At 45.8% G+C, this 18867-nt stretch overlaps 1 protein-coding gene across 2 annotated transcripts; it reads right to left on the bottom strand.

Annotated features, from left to right (window-relative positions):
- Positions 1 to 1651: 1651 nt before the first annotated feature.
- KLF10 (KLF transcription factor 10) lies at positions 1652 to 16962 on the bottom strand. Of its 2 annotated transcripts, none has more exons than XM_073330412.2 (4): positions 16941 to 16962; positions 5125 to 5364; positions 4101 to 5007; positions 1652 to 3198 (listed from the first exon to the last, which is right to left on the bottom strand). In XM_073330412.2, exons 2-4 carry the CDS (start codon positions 5347 to 5349, stop codon positions 2939 to 2941), a joined length of 1392 nt encoding a protein of 463 aa, XP_073186513.1. In that variant the 5' UTR covers positions 5350 to 5364; positions 16941 to 16962; the 3' UTR covers positions 1652 to 2938. The 2 variants fall into 2 exon arrangements, with proteins under 2 accessions (XP_073186513.1, XP_073186512.1); XM_073330411.2 differs by lacking the exon at positions 16941 to 16962 and adding an exon at positions 8611 to 9015.
- Positions 16963 to 18867: the final 1905 nt, after the last annotated feature.

Below are 18867 nucleotides of genomic sequence, written 5' to 3'. Positions count from 1 at the left end.
GGGCAACAGGATGGATCACTTGTTGATTACCTATTCTGTTCATTCCCTCTGGGCCACTGTCAGAAGACAGGATACTGGGCTAGATGGACCAAAGGTCTGACCCAGAATGGCTGTTCTTATGTTTTTATCTCCACATAAAAGGGTAATAGGAGCTAGTGAGGGCCAAAATTCACAGGAAAGGCTAAATTGATGCAAGACCTTCTCCTCCCCCACCACCCTTACCATTCAGATTACCATCAACCCACGACCCTTAGAGACTTACAGCCACTTAGCAACTGTAACTCCCACCACACATTTAGTACCTTTACACTGCTTGCTGGTCCAGAGTTGCTTTCTGTGGCATTCACCTTGGTGTGTGTTTAATTTTCTCTATTTCTGTAAAATTGCCAGTTAAGACTTTAGTTTGTCTTAAAGCAAACAACTGTTGGCTGTGTGCACAAAAGAGTTAAGTGCTGAGATGCTGAACATCATTGTGCCTAACTTTCAGGCATGTAAGAAAACACTGATTCACAAAGCCTGAGTTAAGCACATAGTCACTTTTGACTGCTATTCACAAAAGACATGCTAGGCAGAAAGCCACCTAAACTATCCAGGAGATGCTGACCAGAGGGCTGTGTGCTAAACCCTGCCCCTCTATAGTCATAGTTGCTTAAGTCCAGGCTGGCGCCTATCTCTGTCAGCGATTTTTCAACTGTGAACCCTCTCCTGGAGCCAGGCGCCTATGCTCTTTTAGCAAAAAGCCAGGGGCAGGGAAGGACCTCTCAACTTTTAGCCCAGTGGTTAGGTATTCAGCTGGGATGTGGGAGAACCCCAGTTCAAGTCCCTCTCTCCTTGACAGGGAGAAGGGTTTTGAACTTGGACCTGTCACATGAGCACTCTAACCACTGGGCTATGGGATATTCTGATATAGAGCTCCCTCACTCTCTCCTCTTAAAGCTGTTGTACTGTGCAACTGTGGATAAATAGTCATCGGAGCTGGGGAACTGGATCCTACTAGATTGGGCTCCGCACATGACTTAGGGGGCCAAATGCCTATCTTACCCCAGTTTGTGAATAGTTCTGGGGCTTAAGTAAGAGATAGGTATCTGGAGGCCTCGAGGGTGAAAGCAGTACACACATTGAGAGGCAGAAACATAAGTGCCTAGGGAATGTATACTGCAAAAACTTAGGCACTGAGTGAATTTAGATACTTACAGGGTTCAGAGGGAGTTTTGTGCATCGCAGTGGCCCAGAAACTGAAACAGGGACTTAGGCACCTACCTCCTTTTGTGCATCCAGTCTTTTGTACCTGACTTATGTGAGCCAGATTTTGGTTGATGCACTCTCAGAGCTGGTCTATGTGGGGAAATTTACAAACAGAAATACAATTTTACTGCTATAGTCATACCGGTATAACTCCCTACATAGACACTTATTCTGCAATAAGAGTGTCTTGGAAAAAGAGCGCACAAAAGAAGTATTCTAGAAGTAGTGTACGCTTAACTGTACATTAAATTCAAGTTAGTTTTACAAGGTTTATAAATAAGAGGGCAACTAGTCTATCACTAATCAAGACTAACGCTGATGTGTTTTGTAAGCAAATAACCCAATCAACATGCATCACACGGAGGTCTGTATTAAAATTGTTCTTTATTGTAAACAAGGTATAAAGTACGACATAAGAAGTATTGTGCAAAATTTTAAAGTAGTCATAAAAGATTACCTAGTACACTATTATCCAACTGTTTAGTTGTCTGTATTTGTGTACTCAACATAATAAGATACAATAGAAAGATGGTTAGTAAAAGTTGATGCATTATTTGTCACAAAAATCTACAGTATTAATTCAAGGCTGGTGTGTTTACTGCCTTATTTTTACTTTACAAATAACTCCTAACTTTCTAATTTAATACAGTATAGATTATATCCTCATTATATAAAGACCATTTATCTCTAATAGAAATCATCTTCAAAAGTGACCTCCACATCAAGTAGCCTAGCATAACATACTTGTTCTTGCCTTCTTAATAAACCCACTTAATTTATTATTCTTATGGTTACATTTTTATTTTTTTTAAACATACCATCTCAGTGTTTATGAAAAATGCGGTGGTATGGAATTTTGAAAGGTATAAAGGAAACCACAAGCAACTTGAAAGCAGAAGCATCATAGGATGCCTAAATATAACCAATTGTAATAATCATGAGCTTTCAAGAGGAATAGCAAAAATAGTATTAGCGTTCTATATTATAATAAATTAATGGGGATTTAGGTACTTTTGGCTCTCTCTAGCCACTCAATCTATTCCATATTTGGACAGTAATGTAAAACTGGCATGACTGACATACTTGATACAGTATTTAATGTATCAAGAGGTGCTGAGCCTCAATGCCCATCTCTCATGATTGGGCTGCAATGTAAATAGAAAAAAAAAAAGTATAAATATCCTATCAAGGAAAGGTGACAGCAGTAGGATAACTGTTTTATACTATTTCGTACAGATGCATTTCTGATCTACAAATCTGTACTATACATTGATATTTCTCTCTAGTCTGTGCTCTACTGAAAACTCATTACGTCTTTGAAAGCTGTAATTGTAGTTGGTTTCAAGAATTATCAGCCAACAGCTCTGCATGACTTATGTCTGACCACTCTATAGTACATACAAATAATCTGCATAAATTCAAAACCCTTCGCTACCTGTGCTGCTCTGCTCTCAAACCTTCAACCTCTTTCTCTTTTCACCAAGTCGAAAAGAAACCTGACATTCCATTATTAGTCACTGGTTCTCTCAGTAGCATTTCCTGTGACCAAGCACAGACTGCCTTTGCCTCTCTGCTGTAATGCCATCAACAGCTGGCACTGAAGAACTACAGACCTGGAGTAGGAGCTTTTATACATCACTGGTGGTATACCATAGTGACAACAGTTAGTTCTGGTAACTTTTCAGGAGTTCTTTCACTGTGCAGGTGTGGATGCAAGTGGCACAACAATGTCATTTAGCTTGCTCACTTCCATTTGCCAGTTTGGTAGCTTCTTAGCTGACAAATGCCGCCGTGCATGCTTTGTTAAATGGTCACTCCTCATGAACCGCCGATCACACATCGGGCAAGCAAACTTCTTCTCACCAGTATGCGTTCTGCGATGCCGAGACAGTTCATCAGATCGTGCAAATCTCCTGTCACAGCCTTTCCAACTACAGCTAAAAGGCTTTTCTCCTAAAACAAAATAGAAACATGAGCATTTATTTAGCAACAATTTTGCTTTTGACTGATAATATGTTTGACTTTTTTATAACCGATTTCTACTGTGACAATCAAGACACAAATAACCAACCAGGAAACCCAGAGACATATAATATTAAGATGGTTTTGACTGTGCTAACTCGAAGAGTCACCATCATTAGGTAGCCAGTTGTACAAAGGGTCAGTGCACTAGCGTTTCATCACTGGAAAGCAGAGTTCAGCTTGTGCTTTATGTTTCAAAACAGTTATATTCTCATCCTTATCTTCATTTATATACATTACGAAACCATGACAGCTTTGCGTGACCAGCACCCACTGCTGAAAATGACGTCTATACTAAAAACAAGAGGGATGTTACATGACAAGGCTGAAGTGCACTAGTAGAGCTGTGTAAACATACATAGCCCCTTATCCTTTACTAGTGTGATTAGATTCACTGCCAGGTTTTTTTTAAAGAACTGCCGGACACCTGAAGGAATGACTCCCTGGGGTGTTAATGTTGAAGGTGAGAATGCTAGTCACCTCTCCTTTTTGAGGCATCCTACCAAAGATTATGCCATGTATTAACACCTACTGGCAAAAGCAAGCAATAGCACTCTGGGACTACCCCACAATGCTAGATTATGTTCAGTCAAGACAAAAAAAAAAAATCTTTAGAGATGTACAATGTTAAGATAGCTTTAACTGAAGTAACTAGAAAGGTCACCATTATCAGGAAGCCAGCTGTACAAAGGATTAGTGCACTAACCTTTCACCTCTGGAAAGCAGCAAACATGAACAAAATCACAACTCACTAGAACACTGATAAATATTAGCACAAATATACATGAAAAGCTTTCTTTGAAATTCCTACTATCCACTGCTTAATGACTTACCCGTGTGTGTTCTCACATGGGCCTTCAAATGAGAGCTCTTGAAATAAGTCTTTCCACATCCTGGATAGTTGCAAATGTGGCTTCTTATTCTTGATGAGTCAATTGGTGGAGTGATTTTTGCTGCAGAAGGTGTAAAACCTGGAGCAGGAGCAATAGGAGAGAGTCTAGTGCCATTTGGACTAATGTTTGGAGCCTTTGTGTTCTGCACAACCGGCTGGGGCACAACAAACATAACGGCACCTTTAGGAACTTGAGTTCCCATGAACATCATAGGCTGGCAAAGGGTTGATTGTTGGCTCGAAGGAGTGCTGGGCACTATTGCTGTCACAACAGAGTTGTTAGTAGACAGAGGAACCATCTGGCAAATTACTGGTACAGATGAGACACCACTCGCTTGCACAGCAGGAGAAGATGCTATCATCGATGACTGCTGTACTGATCCAGGAACAGGCTGAGGTCTACTGGTTGAAGTCTGGATCAGGGACAATGGACTGACAGCTAGTGCTGTACTTGTTTTTTCTTCTAAAACTGGAAGTTTGTCACTTTTGTAAGTTGCTCTGTTTGGTGACACAATTGCACAAGGTGGATTTTGTTTTGCAGTTCCATTATTCTGTATATTTATTTCCCTTGAAGTATTGTTCTGATACTTCAACACACTAGCTGCTCTCACTGGACATGTTCTTTGATTACAAAGCTGAGCATCAGCTGTATGGCGAATAACACTTGTTGCTTGAGCTTTCATTGGTTTTGGTGCTGGAGACATTTCAGTCTCTTTAAAAGTTGCTGAAGGAACAGGCTTTGAAATATCAGACAATCTACATTGTACAGCAGATGGCGCTGCTGCTGCTGGCAGATGAATTACTTGAGACATCTCAAAATCAGAAGGGCTGTAGGGTGGAGTCAAGCACTAAAAGGGGAAAAAAGATGCAAGTAATGAGACATCTAATCAGCACGATTATTTCTCACAGTTAATGTGATCTAAAAAACTTTAATAAGGCATGTACAATAATAGAATAAAGCTTACAAATGCTGGTATTGCATGAAAGTCAGCTGCACCAGGTAGCAGGTTATCATCAGTTTCTTCTGACATATCAGATGCTGGTGTTATAGGTCTCAGTTCGGCATATTTTTTGAAGTCTGATTTCCAGTTGCAGCTCATGGACATAAGGGCTTCTACGGCTTCAAAATCACTCTTTTCAGTGGTATTGTTCCAGGAACGTCTATTATTGTTTTGCTTTTCAGTAATCATCTCTATTCCTTCCTCCTAAAAGGAAAAAAGGAATATTTTTCAGTTTACGGTTAATTTAACTATTTATCAGTTCCTTCTTTAAAGAAAAATTACAAAAATTAAATGCAACCTGTAAAACATATCATACTTCATAGAACCTATTCAATATTTTTAAAGACACTCTACATTCCTGTTTCCTCTCCTAATACAGTATATAACTTTCATTAAAAGGTTAATATGAAAGAGGGAATCAGACTATCTGATGAATATTGTGTCTGCACAGCTGTCTAGTGAAATTATTTGGAACAAAATACAAAACAGTTTTTGAAAAGCAACAGTAAGTTACTCCCTTACTGCAAGTTTTGAATGACTGAAAGAAAGCTTGTTCCTTAAACTGTCCTTTAGTTATTTTATACTTGCTGTTCCTTTATTCCATCCTGTAAGGATTTTAATTAGGGTACAATCTTAATTTTTTTGTTTGAATAAACTGAAAAGGGACAATACTGAGGCTGAGACACAAAAGTTGACTGACTTGAATTGTGACCTGATAAAGTTTGTCAGACAATATGGAAAATGTTTCTGTTGTTTCATTCTTGTTGTTTTACTCATATCATTTGAATATTAAAAACAGGTAAACACTATTTTGTGTAGCTGGAGGGTGGGGAATGTTTTGGACTCTACAGGATCATATAGCAGCCGCCATTGCTGAAGCAGTTGATTTTAGAGTGCTGATGCACAAACAGATATTTGTGTGCCTGAGCTCATTGGTGGGTGTCCTCAGTGGACAATTCACACTTCAGAAAGCTGTGGCTAACGTGCTCTTGCCAGGGCCCAAACTAGTGGAGCTTCAGCATGCATTAAGATGGAGCTGTTTGATCAAGCTTTTAACCAGCCTCTGGATCATTCTTAGGGGCAGGACAGGTAAGGTTTTATAGATGCTTTTCTAAAGGCCTATGTTTTGCAGATTTTGAATTTTATAAATAAAGAAAAGATGGAACATGTAATCCTCAGAAGATGGACCCTGAGAGGGCTAGGGAAAGGTTGTCCTCATTGGATTCTATAAGGAACTGGCCTATATTAAGAGAGACATGACCAATGAGCAAAAGCAGCAGAGGAAAAAACTGCCTTTGGCTCACAAGGGAGGCAGCAGAGGCTCCGGGAGATCCTCGCTGGCAGACGGATCCTGTGTTTGAACCACGCTCACCTCGGTGAACCTCTGTGACTCACTCTCTCCATGCCTGCACTCAAACCACGCAGTACCGCCCCCGCCTCTCGCCCATTGGTCGCCACGGTCAGGCACCACAGAAGCCGAATGGCTGGCACAGGGCCGAGGCGAGGTTGGGGCGGAGGCATGTGAACAAAGCGTGATCAGCGGCTGGTCCCAGGCACTCGCGAAACGTGGTGAACTGGGGACTGCCGCTCGGCGACCTTTCCCCTACTTGTGCGTCTCTCTCTTCCCCCGCCTCCCTCCCCAGAGGGTGGAGGCTGAGCCAGGGCCCGCCGCCAGGCAGGAAGGGAGCCCGCCTGCTGCAGCAGTGAGCAAGGCTGACAGCCAGCCCGCCGCGTGCTTCCTCGCAGCTCCCGCCAGGCCAGAGCCGCACAGAAGGGAGGGGGCGGCCTCAGTCCACCCCCGCGGCTCCCAGGAGAACAAGGCGGAGACAGCCCCTCCTCTCCAAGGGCTGGGGCCGAGAGGTTCAGCACCACCACACCCGACGCTTTCCCGCGCCGCAGCTCGGGTTACCACAGGGAGCCCTTGGAGGGGCCACGGCTGCTCCGGGGGGGCTCTCAAGGGAACGGAGACAGGGCGCTCCCTGTTCCCAGGCTGCACAAGAACCATTCGCCCAACAGGCACAAGCCCTGTCCGGAGCCTGAGCCCGCCCGACGTGCCCGGGGACTCTTGCATGGCGGGAGCTGGCCACAGACTCCCTCGCCCCGCCCGCCGCCTTCAGCCGGTCTCGTCTCATCTCACCCACCCCCGGCTGACCTCCAGCCCCCGCAGCCTCGCCCACCGGCTTGTCCCAGCCTCATCCCTCCCCGTCCCGATCCCCCTCCCTGAGCCTCGCCCACCGCCTTCCTCAGCCGCGAGGGAATCCCGCAGCGTCTCCGGCGCCCAGCCCCCACTCACCGCCCCTTTCCCTCACAGGCCCTCTCAGTCTTTTCCCGTCACCCCAGTGCAGTCCGCCCCCGACCAAACCCTCCCCACCCACCCCTCGCTCTGTCACACGCACCCACCTCCCCGCCCTCCAGGCAGGGCTCCCCAACTACCCTCATCCTAGCGGCGTGAGCCCATAGCTCCCGGTACACGCCACGTGCCCCCTCCACTCGCCACAGGCCCCCCAGCAACCTCTCCCCGCCAGCGCCCGCAGACCGATGCCCTGACATCCAGTTCCCCAGTAACCTCCCCCAAACAGCCCCCCCGACTGCCTCCCTCTCTGCCATCCCCTCTCCGCAGATCACCACAGGTTCCCCAATAACCCTCCCTAATCCCTCCCCCCTCTCTGCAGATCAGGCTCCCCAGTAACCTACCCCAACCAGCCCCCCCCCCGACTGCCTCCCTCTCTGCCATCCCCTCTCCGCAGATCACCACAGGTTCCCCAATAACCGTCCCCCAATCCCTCCCCCCTCTCTGCAGATCAGGCTCCCCAGTAACCTACCCCTGCCTCCCCCTCTGCCATCCCCTCTCCGTAGATCACCACAGGTTCCCCAAATAAACTTCCCCCGACTGCCTCCCTCTCTGCCATCCGCTCTCCGCAGATCACCACAGGTTCCCCAATAACCCACCTCCGACTGCCTCTCTCTCTGCCATCCCCTCTCCGATCACCGCAGGTTCCCCAATAACCTTCCCCTAATCCCTCCCCCCTCTCTGCAGATCAGTCTCCCCAATAACCTACCCCAGCTCCCCCCACCCACTGCCTCCCTCTCTGCCATCCCCTCTGCAAATCAGGCTCCCCAATATACCCCCCTCTCAGCCATCCCCTCTCTGCAGCCCACCAATAACCTCCCCGCAAGACCCCGATTCTCTCTCCAGATCCCACAAGCTCCCAGTAACCTCAGCCCCAGCTCGATTCCTCCTCTGCCACCACAGGATTCCCAGCAACTCCTCCCCGCAGCTCCCCAAAGGGAATCCCTTGGGGCATCGTACCCCAGACAACATCTCTCCCCCTCCATCCTCCCCGGGCCGAGCCCCTTCTCCTCGTGCCCCGCCTCAGGTGCAGCTGATGCGGGGAGGGCTCGCTGGGCACCAACCCCCCAGGACTAGGGAGCGGGAAGAGACGCACTTACAGCTGGCTGGTAGAGGGAAGCTGCAAAATTCAGCATGGCCCTGCTGGGAGGCGCCGTGGCTGGGAGCTGCTCTGATGCTGATGCTGCAGCTGCTGACAAGAGCCTTCACCCCAGGCGCTCTCTGGCCACTGCCTTGATTTTCCTCTTTTTGTTCGCAGCTGCCCATTCGGCTGCTGGTTCCACCAGCCCGGCGTAGGGGGAGACCGGAGCTGGCCGCGGCCAATCCGCGGCAAAGGTGTGTGAGGCGGCGGCCAATGGCGAGCGGGGGCACGCGTGATCAGCGGCTGCCCAGCGGCATGGAGAGCGTGTCAGCTCTGCGTGTGCACTAGCCCCGGCAGCGTGTTCCCGACGCAGCCCTTGGGTAAGTCCCGACGAGGGCTGAGTCAGTGTCACGTCTCCTCTGTCTCCCTCTCCGGATCCATGTGGGAGAGGCGCGCCCGAGCGGGGGAGGGGGCAGCAAGATACTTCCTGTCAAATGAGATCATACCGCTGGGGGAGGGGAGGGCATAGATCATGTCTCCGCATCTACCTTCTCATCCGACTAGCCGGGGCTTGTCCTTGCACCACTCCCGAGGTCTCAGGTTGGGTAGGGGGTACTTTGTCCAGATTTTTTTCGAGGGGGGATCTCCTGTGGGAGTCCAAATGGCTGTACCCAAGTGATATCAAATGGAGCAGTTTATAGTCACCAGTAATAGCTGCTATTTATTATTTTATTTATGGTCTCCATTTGAGCAAATATTAACCAGCTTTTCACTGCAACTCCACTGTGAGGTATGCAAGTATTATTATCTTCATGTTACAGATAGGGGACTGAGGCACGGAAAGATTTGTGACCCCGGGGGTGAGTGTGGCAGAGCCTGAAAGAGATCTCATACCCAGCCTTAACAGGACCATCTGATACTCTTACCATTTGAGTGGGTTGGTCAGTGTGATCCATGGAGGCTACAAGTTCCAATATTTGTTGCTCCTCTGGGGCCTTCAATGGTATCAAAGGAAACAGCTGCTCAGGCTCCTACCTGTGTGTCACCACTCTAAATCCAGCCTAGGTTTGAGTCCCAGGGACAATGAATTTGCAGTTCATAGTGTAGAACCAGGGACATCTACGTCGAACACATCACCAGCCACCGACAGTACCAGGAGTGTGAGCCGGTACAACATTGTGCATCAACTATGGGAAAGGGACTGAGAGACTTTTTCCATTGGACCATATGAACTGGAACCATAAACTCACTGAACATTAAATCCCACCAAATGAGGGTAAATCCATCCTCATCATCGTATCCACTCATACTTCACACCTGAACATAGCCATTATATGAACAACATAAACCCAAATCTCAATGTCTGTACTTTGATCTGTTAAACTTTTACCCCCAATCGGGGAGATTGCAGATTATGTATTCCTTACACCACCTGTTTCTAAACTGAATTTCGCACCCCTTGATAATCTGTACCTTATTCCCTGATAACCAGAAACTTCTATGCTTAAACTCTGTACCATTTTCTTTTTACTTCAATGTCATCTTAGTAAAATTATTAAATGTGAGTGACTTTAATCATGTGTAGAACCCAGCTAAAACCTCAGTCCTATCCTAGGCTTTAGCCTGCTACTGGAACACTCTATACTACAGATGGCAACTGTGTCAGAGGATAGCCTTGGTGTAATTAGGTTCATTCAGCTGTCTTCCTAGTGGCTTGGCCCTTAATGAACCCACATCCAAGGCAGGCTCTACTTGTCCTAGCTCCCTTACTATTATTGATACTCAAAGGGGAAGATGATAACTCAGTGTTTTTCACACATGCTTGTTGGGAGCAGGCCTTGAGAAGAGGCAACTCATGGCTTGATTTCTCCTACTGGGAAGTTGGGACAATAACTGTAAGGCCAGCCTCATCTTAATCGGAGTGGTGCAGCTTATGTGGCAGTTAGTACCTATTTTACAGGTTCTTATATTGTTACCAAAACTGTGATATCTGAGTGCCTTGCATATATTAATGTATTCTCATAACACCTGTTATTTAGGAAAGTATTATTAGTCTTTTCAGATGGACACACAAAGAGATTAAGTGACTTTGCCAAGATGGTACAGGAGGTCTGTGGCAGAACTGTGAACTGAAACTAGAGTCACAGTCTAACACCTTAACCACAGCATGTGCTGCTCTGCCTTGATCTGAGAGAACAACTCTTGCTTGGATCAAGTTGGAGTATCTCTCGGGCTAGGACCCATTGTCCCCACAGACTATCGTTATGAATCAAAGATGTAGATGAATGAGGGTCATACTGTTGCAGTCAGTGGGCTGTGTTTGATATAAGGACCAATGTATTGGTCCCTATATCTCTCAGTGATTACTCTGCTTTACTGTAACTGTTGTTAGAAAAAAAATAAAATAAAAGGGCTTAGTAGTTAAAAAATGTTTACACTCTGTTTTCCTATGGAGTTGGTTAGAAACGTGAAGAGTGAAAACATCTAAACTTTTAAATTTTACATTTGTCAAACTTCATTCCTTTCTTAGTGCTGACTGCAGCTCTTTTAATAGCACAGTTTTAAAATTAGTGTTCTACAGCATCTTTGTCCAAAACATCTTTAATAATGATGCTGTAGAAAGTACATATGGGTCTGACCCAACTTCCATTAAATTCATTGGGAGTTGGATTGGGATCAGTGGCAGTTTAGATGCTAAATAGCAAACAGGAGAGTACAAACTTTTTTCTGCATTTCATAAAAATTGTTACTGTTCCTTGAATGTTAAACTTTATTTCAGACATTATAATACTTTAAATCTCTCTAATTTCTTTCATTCTAAAGGGTTCTAAAATACTTGGTTAACTATATACATCTAACACCAATGAAATGCAAGCCTGTCTTGGGTGGAAACTGGCAGTCAGTTGACACGTATAGTAACAAGGGGTGTGGGAATTTTGGCTAAAGTCAGATTCAAGGCTCACAAAAAATTTGTCAGACCACTCTGTTTCTTAGCGAAGCGCTTTGCCAATGCACCCAGATATGTGAGCCCCCTGCAAAAGCTCAAGCTAACTTACTTATACAGATAAGCCAAAGCCAATTTAACATAAGAGACAAAAGGAAGAGAAACTGACAAATTTACATACATATCTTATTTGCATACTAACGTTTACCAATCTCCTAGCTCAGTAGGAGCTCTAAGTTAATTAGTTTGAGGACCCATTGTCTCACACTCCTTAATGTTTCTCTTCCTGACAACTATATTTCAACAAACCTTTCAAGCAGCATTTCTTTAATGAATTATAATTTAAATATAATTCATTCTACTTTCACAATCCCTCCTTTTGGTCAAGCTACGCAATGACCAACAATTACTGGGTTCCACATATCAATCATTCTTTATCTCTTTGTTCATCAGTGATATTTAAAATCATCAAATTAGCACTCTGGTTTGGGGCAGTTATCTGTGTAGCATGCCTGACACAATTTTGGATACAACAGGAAAGTAACTGAAAACATACAAAAATTATTAGGATTCCAAACAGGAGAGTTAGGGCTCCCTGAAACAACCAGTTTTCTATGCCAGAGAAATTGAAAAGGTTACTTAGCCACTTCCATAAAGAACTTGGCTCTTCGTGGGGAAGATATGTGATTTGTTCTAAGTGGCTAGCACGATCTGTTACCTCATTGGTGTTGTCTGGTATATACACACAGCAATCTTTTGCAATAAGAGCACAAGTCCCTCCTTTTGCCGCCAGCACTATGTCCAATGCCTGACGGTTTTGGAGGGCCATCTGTCAGATTGCCCCTGTTTCTTTGGCCAGGGCTCTTAAACTTTCTCCGGTTTCATTTGCCATTATTTCAGCTACTGCTTGTAACCTTAGGAGCCTTTTTGCATGGTGTATTACTCCCCCTAATGGTATTAAGGAACCGCCAATGGCCTCTTCCCAAATTAAAGGGTTTATGTTATTTACATACCATTGGGCATCTGTTAAGCCCCTTCTTTTTCACCTGAAATTGCGGAGGCGTTCTCGAGGGAAGGTTCCTAGCACTTGGAATTGTGGGAAGAGTCGGGCGGATAAACAGATTCCTGACCAATTAGCTGGTAGTGCAGTATAAGCTCTGGTCCCACACACCCAGTGATGGCCTATTAAGGCCAGGAAGGGTTGGTTGCACCCATTTGTCATATAGGTGTTTGCAAAGAAGGAGTAGTATCCCACAAAGGGTACAGGGTAATTCTCCTTACAAGGAGTGATGTTATTTGCATGACATTGAAAGATTGTATTGTTTTCACTAAGGGGGGAACATGAGATTGATTTCTGTTTGATCCCAGGTTGAGAAAAAATTCATATCTCCATACCCGGCCCGCCACTTTTTAGTTTTGTTTGAATAATCCCCTACACCACTGGCCACAATATGCTGAAGGCAACAGCTTTTCCCCAAATCCAGCACTGTCCCATTACACACCCAACACCAATGACCTTTTCCCTCCACCACACTTATCCATTTAGATGCATTTATTCCCACCGCTTCCCAAGTGTCATTGCTGTTCCATATTTTGTTAAACGGATGAGGCCCTCCAGTGAGGTCTGGGGACTTGAGTGGGATAGCCAGGACAGGAACACCAGTTTGAGAGTGGGCTGGGATGTGGCTGCAGTTAGAAATATTAAGGGTCTGAGCTATCCACACCTGCTGCTGGATAAAAGAATTGTCATCATGGTCTCCCCAGACCGTAAGATACCAGCAGCCGAGGAACAGGCAGAGGCGCATGTTGGAGGCAAGGCTCTTCTGGTTCTGACAACCTCAACTGAGGGAACCGCAGTCATGGTTTTATGCCCACCAGGCAGTAGGCACTAGGCTCGCTACTGCTTTCTTTTTTTTTTTTGTTCGTCATCTGCTTCTGGCAACCCTTACGAGAGCGTAGATTGTAAGGTATTGCAGACTGTTCCTCTATGTCTTCTTCTGGAGTCAAAATTGACTCTGCGTTGTCCTGAGGTGATGATTGGTTCTCTGGGGATGGTGCCTTCTTACACTGTGAAGCATGTATCCACGCTGCGATGCCAGATAGTTTAACAGCCATCTGTGTAGTAAGCAGTACCTGATAAGGACCCTTCCACCAGGGCTCCAAGGCGTGCTTTCGATGATGGCGCCTTACATAGACCCAATCACCTGGCTTGAGGTTGTGACAAGTGTCAGTGGTGGGTTCCATGGGCCAGGTGGCTCGAACCTGTGAATGGAAGTGACTTACAGCTTGCATTAGTCCCTTGCAATACTGAAGGAGCGTGCTGTGGGTCAAGTTCAAATCTGGAACGGGAGTAATGGTAGTCATAGCTCGCATAGGGCGTCCCATAACAGTTTCAAAGGGACTTAATTTATGCCTTTGGGATGGAGTGGATCTCATGTCAATAAGGACTAATGGTAAGGCTACTGGCCAGCTTAATCCTGTAGAGTCACAAATTTTAGCAAGCTTATTCTTAAGTACATCATTTCGTCTTTCAGCTGCACCTGTACTCTGTGGGTGGTAGGGACAGTGCAACAGGTGTTTGATATGCAATATACGGTCCAGGTGTTGAACAAGTTGTCCAGTAAAATGTGTACCCCGATCACTGGACAGAGTAGCAGGAATTCCCTTGGCAGGCATAATATGATTTAACAAACATTTGGCAACAGACAGTGAGTCAGCCTTGTGACAAGGAAAGGCTTCAATCCAACCCGAGAATAAACATACCATAACCAATATAAATTCATATTGTTGACACTTAGGCATTTGTACAAAATCAAGTTGCCAATGCAAGAACGGTGCTTGAGGCAGGCCCCGGAACCCCTGGGCCATTTTTACAGGTTTACCAATATTATGGCTTTTGCAAATGGTATAGGCTGCACAGAGGCGGGCTGCAAAAGAGCAAAAATGGGGGGCCCACCATCCTGTCTTAGTTACAGCGGAGACCATCTCCTCCTTTCCGACATGCGAAACACCGTGTAGCAGGGCGGCCAGAGACGGGTAGAGTGAAAAGGGGGTTACAAGGTGCCAGTAGGCGAGCGCCAAAGAGAATCGGGATGTAGAGAGCAACCTTGGGCAACCCAGGATTCTTTCTCGGTTTCTGGGGCAGAGTCTTGGAGCAGGGTGAGGTCAGTGAGGGACGGCGGCGGAACAGAAAGGGAACCTAGAAATGCATCTGGGGAAGGTTCTATGGCAGCAGCATGTTTAGCAGAGGCATCAGCAAATGTGTTACACTTAGCAACATCAGTATCCGCCATTGAGTGGCCAGGGCACTTAACAAGAGCTAGGGCAGACAGAAGTAAAACTGCATACAGGAAGGCAGTGATGTAGGGCCCATTTTTAATAGGGGTACCAGCAGAGGTAAGGAAACCCTGAGTTTGCCAGAGGGTACCAAAGTCATGTACAATCCCAAAAGCGTAGCGGGAGTCAGTGTAAATGGTGGCGGAGCGTCCCTCTGCCAAAAAGCAGGCACAGGTGAGGGCAACTAATTCAGCGACTTGTGCTGAGGTTACAGAAGGTAAAGGCGCAGCTTCCAGGGTTTCAGAGAGTGAAACTACAGCGTATCCTGCAAGGAGATGACCTTGGTCATCTCAAAAACAGGAACCATCAGTAAATAAAACAAGGTCAGAGTTAGGGAGAGGGACATCAGAAAGGTCAGAGCGCGGGACGGTGACAGCAGAGACAGTTGCAAGGCAGTCGTGGGGATCAGTCATTAGACAAAGGAAGGAGAGTGGCAGGGTTTAACTGAGAACAATGCTTTATGGTGATATATGAAGCTGATAGTAGTAAAAGTTCATACCTGGTAAGGCGGGCAGAGAGGTGGCCTGTGTTATTTTGTAGCAGGAGAGTTTCTACAGAGTGAGGGACCAGGAGAGTAAGAGGAGAGCGGAGAACAAGGGAATCAGACATTTCGACTAGGCGCACTGCAGCAGCCACAGCACGCAGGCAGGGGGGTAAGCCTTGGGCAACAGGGTCTAAAGTGGCAGAGAAATAAGCCACTGGGTGGTTCTTTTCTCCGTGCATCTGAGTGAGAACTCCAAGTGCACACCCAGATTGTTCGTGGCAGAAAAGGGTAAAAGGCTTAGAATAGTCAGGCAGCCCTAAGGCAGGGGCAGAAGCCAAACCCTGTTTGAGGGAAACAAAGGCAGAATTGGCCTTAGGGGGCCACGGCATGGGGTCAGGCACAGAGAATCCAGTGAGTTCCTGGAGAGATTTTGCAAGGGAGGCATATTGGGGAATCCATTGTCTGCAAAATCCAGTCATGCCTAAAAACTTCCAGACCTGGTGTGGGGAGTGGGGTCGGGGAAAGCTAAGGATAGCTTGGACGCAGGTGGGAGAAAGTGCACGGGAACCCTGGGAGAGGAGAAAGCCAAGGTATGTGACAGAAGCTTGACAGAGTTGTAGTTTAGAGCGAGAAGTTTTGTGACCCTTATTTGCTAGGGCAGTAAGGAGCACTAAAGAGTCAGTTTCAGAGGCAGACAATGAAGGGGAACAGAGGAGTAGATCATCTACATATTGGACTAGAGTGGACCTGGATGGGAAAACAACGTCAGCAAGGTCTCGGGCTAATGCTTGGGAAAAATATGATGGGCTTTCAGTATACCCCTGGGGCAGAGTGGTCCATGTGTACTGTTGCCCCTTGTAAGAAAAGGCAAACAAGAACTGGGAGTCAGGGTGAACCGGGACAGAAAAGAAAGCAGAGCACAAATCAACAACAGTAAAATGAGTTGCATCTGGTGGGACAGAAGCCAGAATCTTTGAGAGAGGCAAGTTTTGATTCTGTCCACCTATTATTTGCCTCTTCCCACCACTGCATGAAACAATCAACCTCTCCTTTTACCAATTTAGTTTTAGGTTGGCCGAGTTTATCTTTTAAGATATCTACTCAGTCTTTGTCCCAAGATCCTAACAGTGGCCACTGAATTTTGGGATTCTCCTGAGTTAGCCTAGACCATTTTTCCAGAAATTTACAGGAGTCCAGACCCTTCCTAAAATACATAAAATGAGCCAGCATTCCTTTAGGGAACTGTCCCGACTTAGATGTCTGGTTACCCATACAGGAGGACTTTACACACCAATCACACAAGAAGGAAAGTCGGGTTCGTCAGAGCGATGCCCGGTGCAACACACAAAAGGAGCCCACAGGCTACTGCCTCAATCGCCCTTGCTTTCAAACCAAGGGTTTTACCCAAGGCGCGGTGCGGCTGCGATTGTGCAGATTTCACTCACTCAGACCGTGGGGACAGGAACCCTTTGGTCAGCCGATCCCCAGACGGAGATGGCGACCAGACTCAAACACACCACAGGGAGGACGGATAGACACAGAGACAAGACAGTCCTCAGTCCGGACAAAACACAAAAATAATTACCTGACCAGATTCCTGATGTCAGATCCCGGGATCCCTACCAGAACAGAGTGGGAACCAACAGGTTCAATGGCGTAGACTTCACTGTGGTCATGCACCCTTCCGTTCTGGCGGAGGACCGTTCGGGCCAAGTGCCCAGGTGCCGGCTTGCCACGACTGTCCTAAGAACGGTCAGGAGTCACACGGTTGTCATCTCAGTGGGACCTCCAAAGTCAGATTCAAGGCTCACAGAATTTGTCAGACCACTCTGTTTATTAGCGAAGCGCTTTGCCAATGCACCCAGATATGTGAGCCCCCTGCAAAAGCTCAAGCTAACTTACTTATACAGATAAGCCAAAGCCAATTTAACATAAGAGACAAAAGGAAGAGAAACTGACAAATTTACATACATATCTTATTTGTATACTAACGTTTACCAATCTCCTAGCTCAGTAGGAGCTCTAAGTTAATTAGTTTGAGGACCCATTGTCTCACACTCCTTAATGTTTCTCTTCCTGACAACTATATTTCAACAAACCTTTCAAGCAGCATTTCTTTAATGAATTATAATTTAAATATAATTCATTCTACTTTCACAGGACCCTGGAGCAGAACCTCCTTCTTATGAAAAGTGCTATGGGATCTTTAACTTTCACACACAACAGGCAGGACGCATCCTAAAGGCTCTAACACAAGCAACTTCTTTTGTTGTCTTTGGGAGGATGAAGAATTGCAGTGCATTTTTAGATAGTACAGATATGTATTTAGAATCCAGAGGGTGCCCCCATAATATATGTAATGATTTTAAATGCATACCAAATAATGGGTTAAAATATTCACAGTGTCCTTTTAATTAACTCCAAGAACCTGATTCTCCACTTAGTTGCACCATTGTAAATCAGAAGTAACATAAAATAAATGGAATGATGTCAGTGTAAAACTAGTGTGAGAGGAGAATCAAGTCTTTTGTGCTTATTTTCCTTAGACAGAAACACATTGGTTAATCATTTGGGCTCTAGGAAATGCACACAGAGCAGTGCCAAATTCAGCATTCATTTACATTAAAGTAAATGTGGAGTCACTCCACGGAAGTTGATGGAGTAATCCATCCAGATTTACACCAGCGTACCTGAGAACAGAGTTTGAAACACAAGTTTTATGTTTCCCACCAAAATAAGAATAAATTATTTAACAATTCTCTTTCTTCCTATGTTGGAGTATTACGGATCAGGTTTCAGCAACCATCCTTCCAACCAACATGGACTGGACATGGACTCCTTTTACAGTCACCCTTAAGTCCTAATATCTTCTAGAGAGGTTATTGTTGAGAAATGAATGCCTCTTTTCCTCCTTGCCTGTCTGTGTCTTTCCTCTCTGTGTGTCCCATCCTCCTGTGCACGTTGTGCTGCATTGAAGCAGTGTAGCTGGACACAGCACTGCTTGGAATGAGTGTTGTCAGGTCTGAACTCAGCGCTTAATACAGTGCTTTCTGTTATTGGTTGACACGGGGTGCTGCATTCAGCTAAGCCATTTCAAAGTGATATGTTGTCGTCAGGACAAGCGATACCTAACTTGTGTTTTAGATAGAGGCCCCATTCTCTCTGTGGCATGGTCTTCCTCTGTCTGTTCTTTTTAACCATCTCTTTAATGGAAATGATAATACCAGGATGTATTGGGGAGCTTCTCTGAAGCCCTCAGGCCCTGGTGCTCTCTTCTCTTGCTGCTTTTTTTTTTTTTTTATTGTGGCTTCTCATTATCACGGCAAAAAATGTGCTCTTCTTTTGTGTCATGCACTCCATACAAGTTATGAGGATGAGAAGGTGGTTGAGTTTGGCAGCATCTGAAAAAGTATCACCTCCTGCAAGGCTGTTACTTCGGTGGTTCAGTGCACCATCTCATCTCTCCTGCATTGGGCCACTCCCCTCACTCCTGTTCTGCTCCTCCAATAGCA

Source organism: Lepidochelys kempii, chromosome 2, assembly GCF_965140285.1.
Source record: "Lepidochelys kempii isolate rLepKem1 chromosome 2, rLepKem1.hap1, whole genome shotgun sequence".
In the NCBI taxonomy this organism is placed as follows: Eukaryota; Metazoa; Chordata; order Testudines; family Cheloniidae; genus Lepidochelys; species Lepidochelys kempii.
Note: the sequence above shows the minus strand (reverse complement) of the source record. Positions and strands in the feature narration are given on the sequence as shown.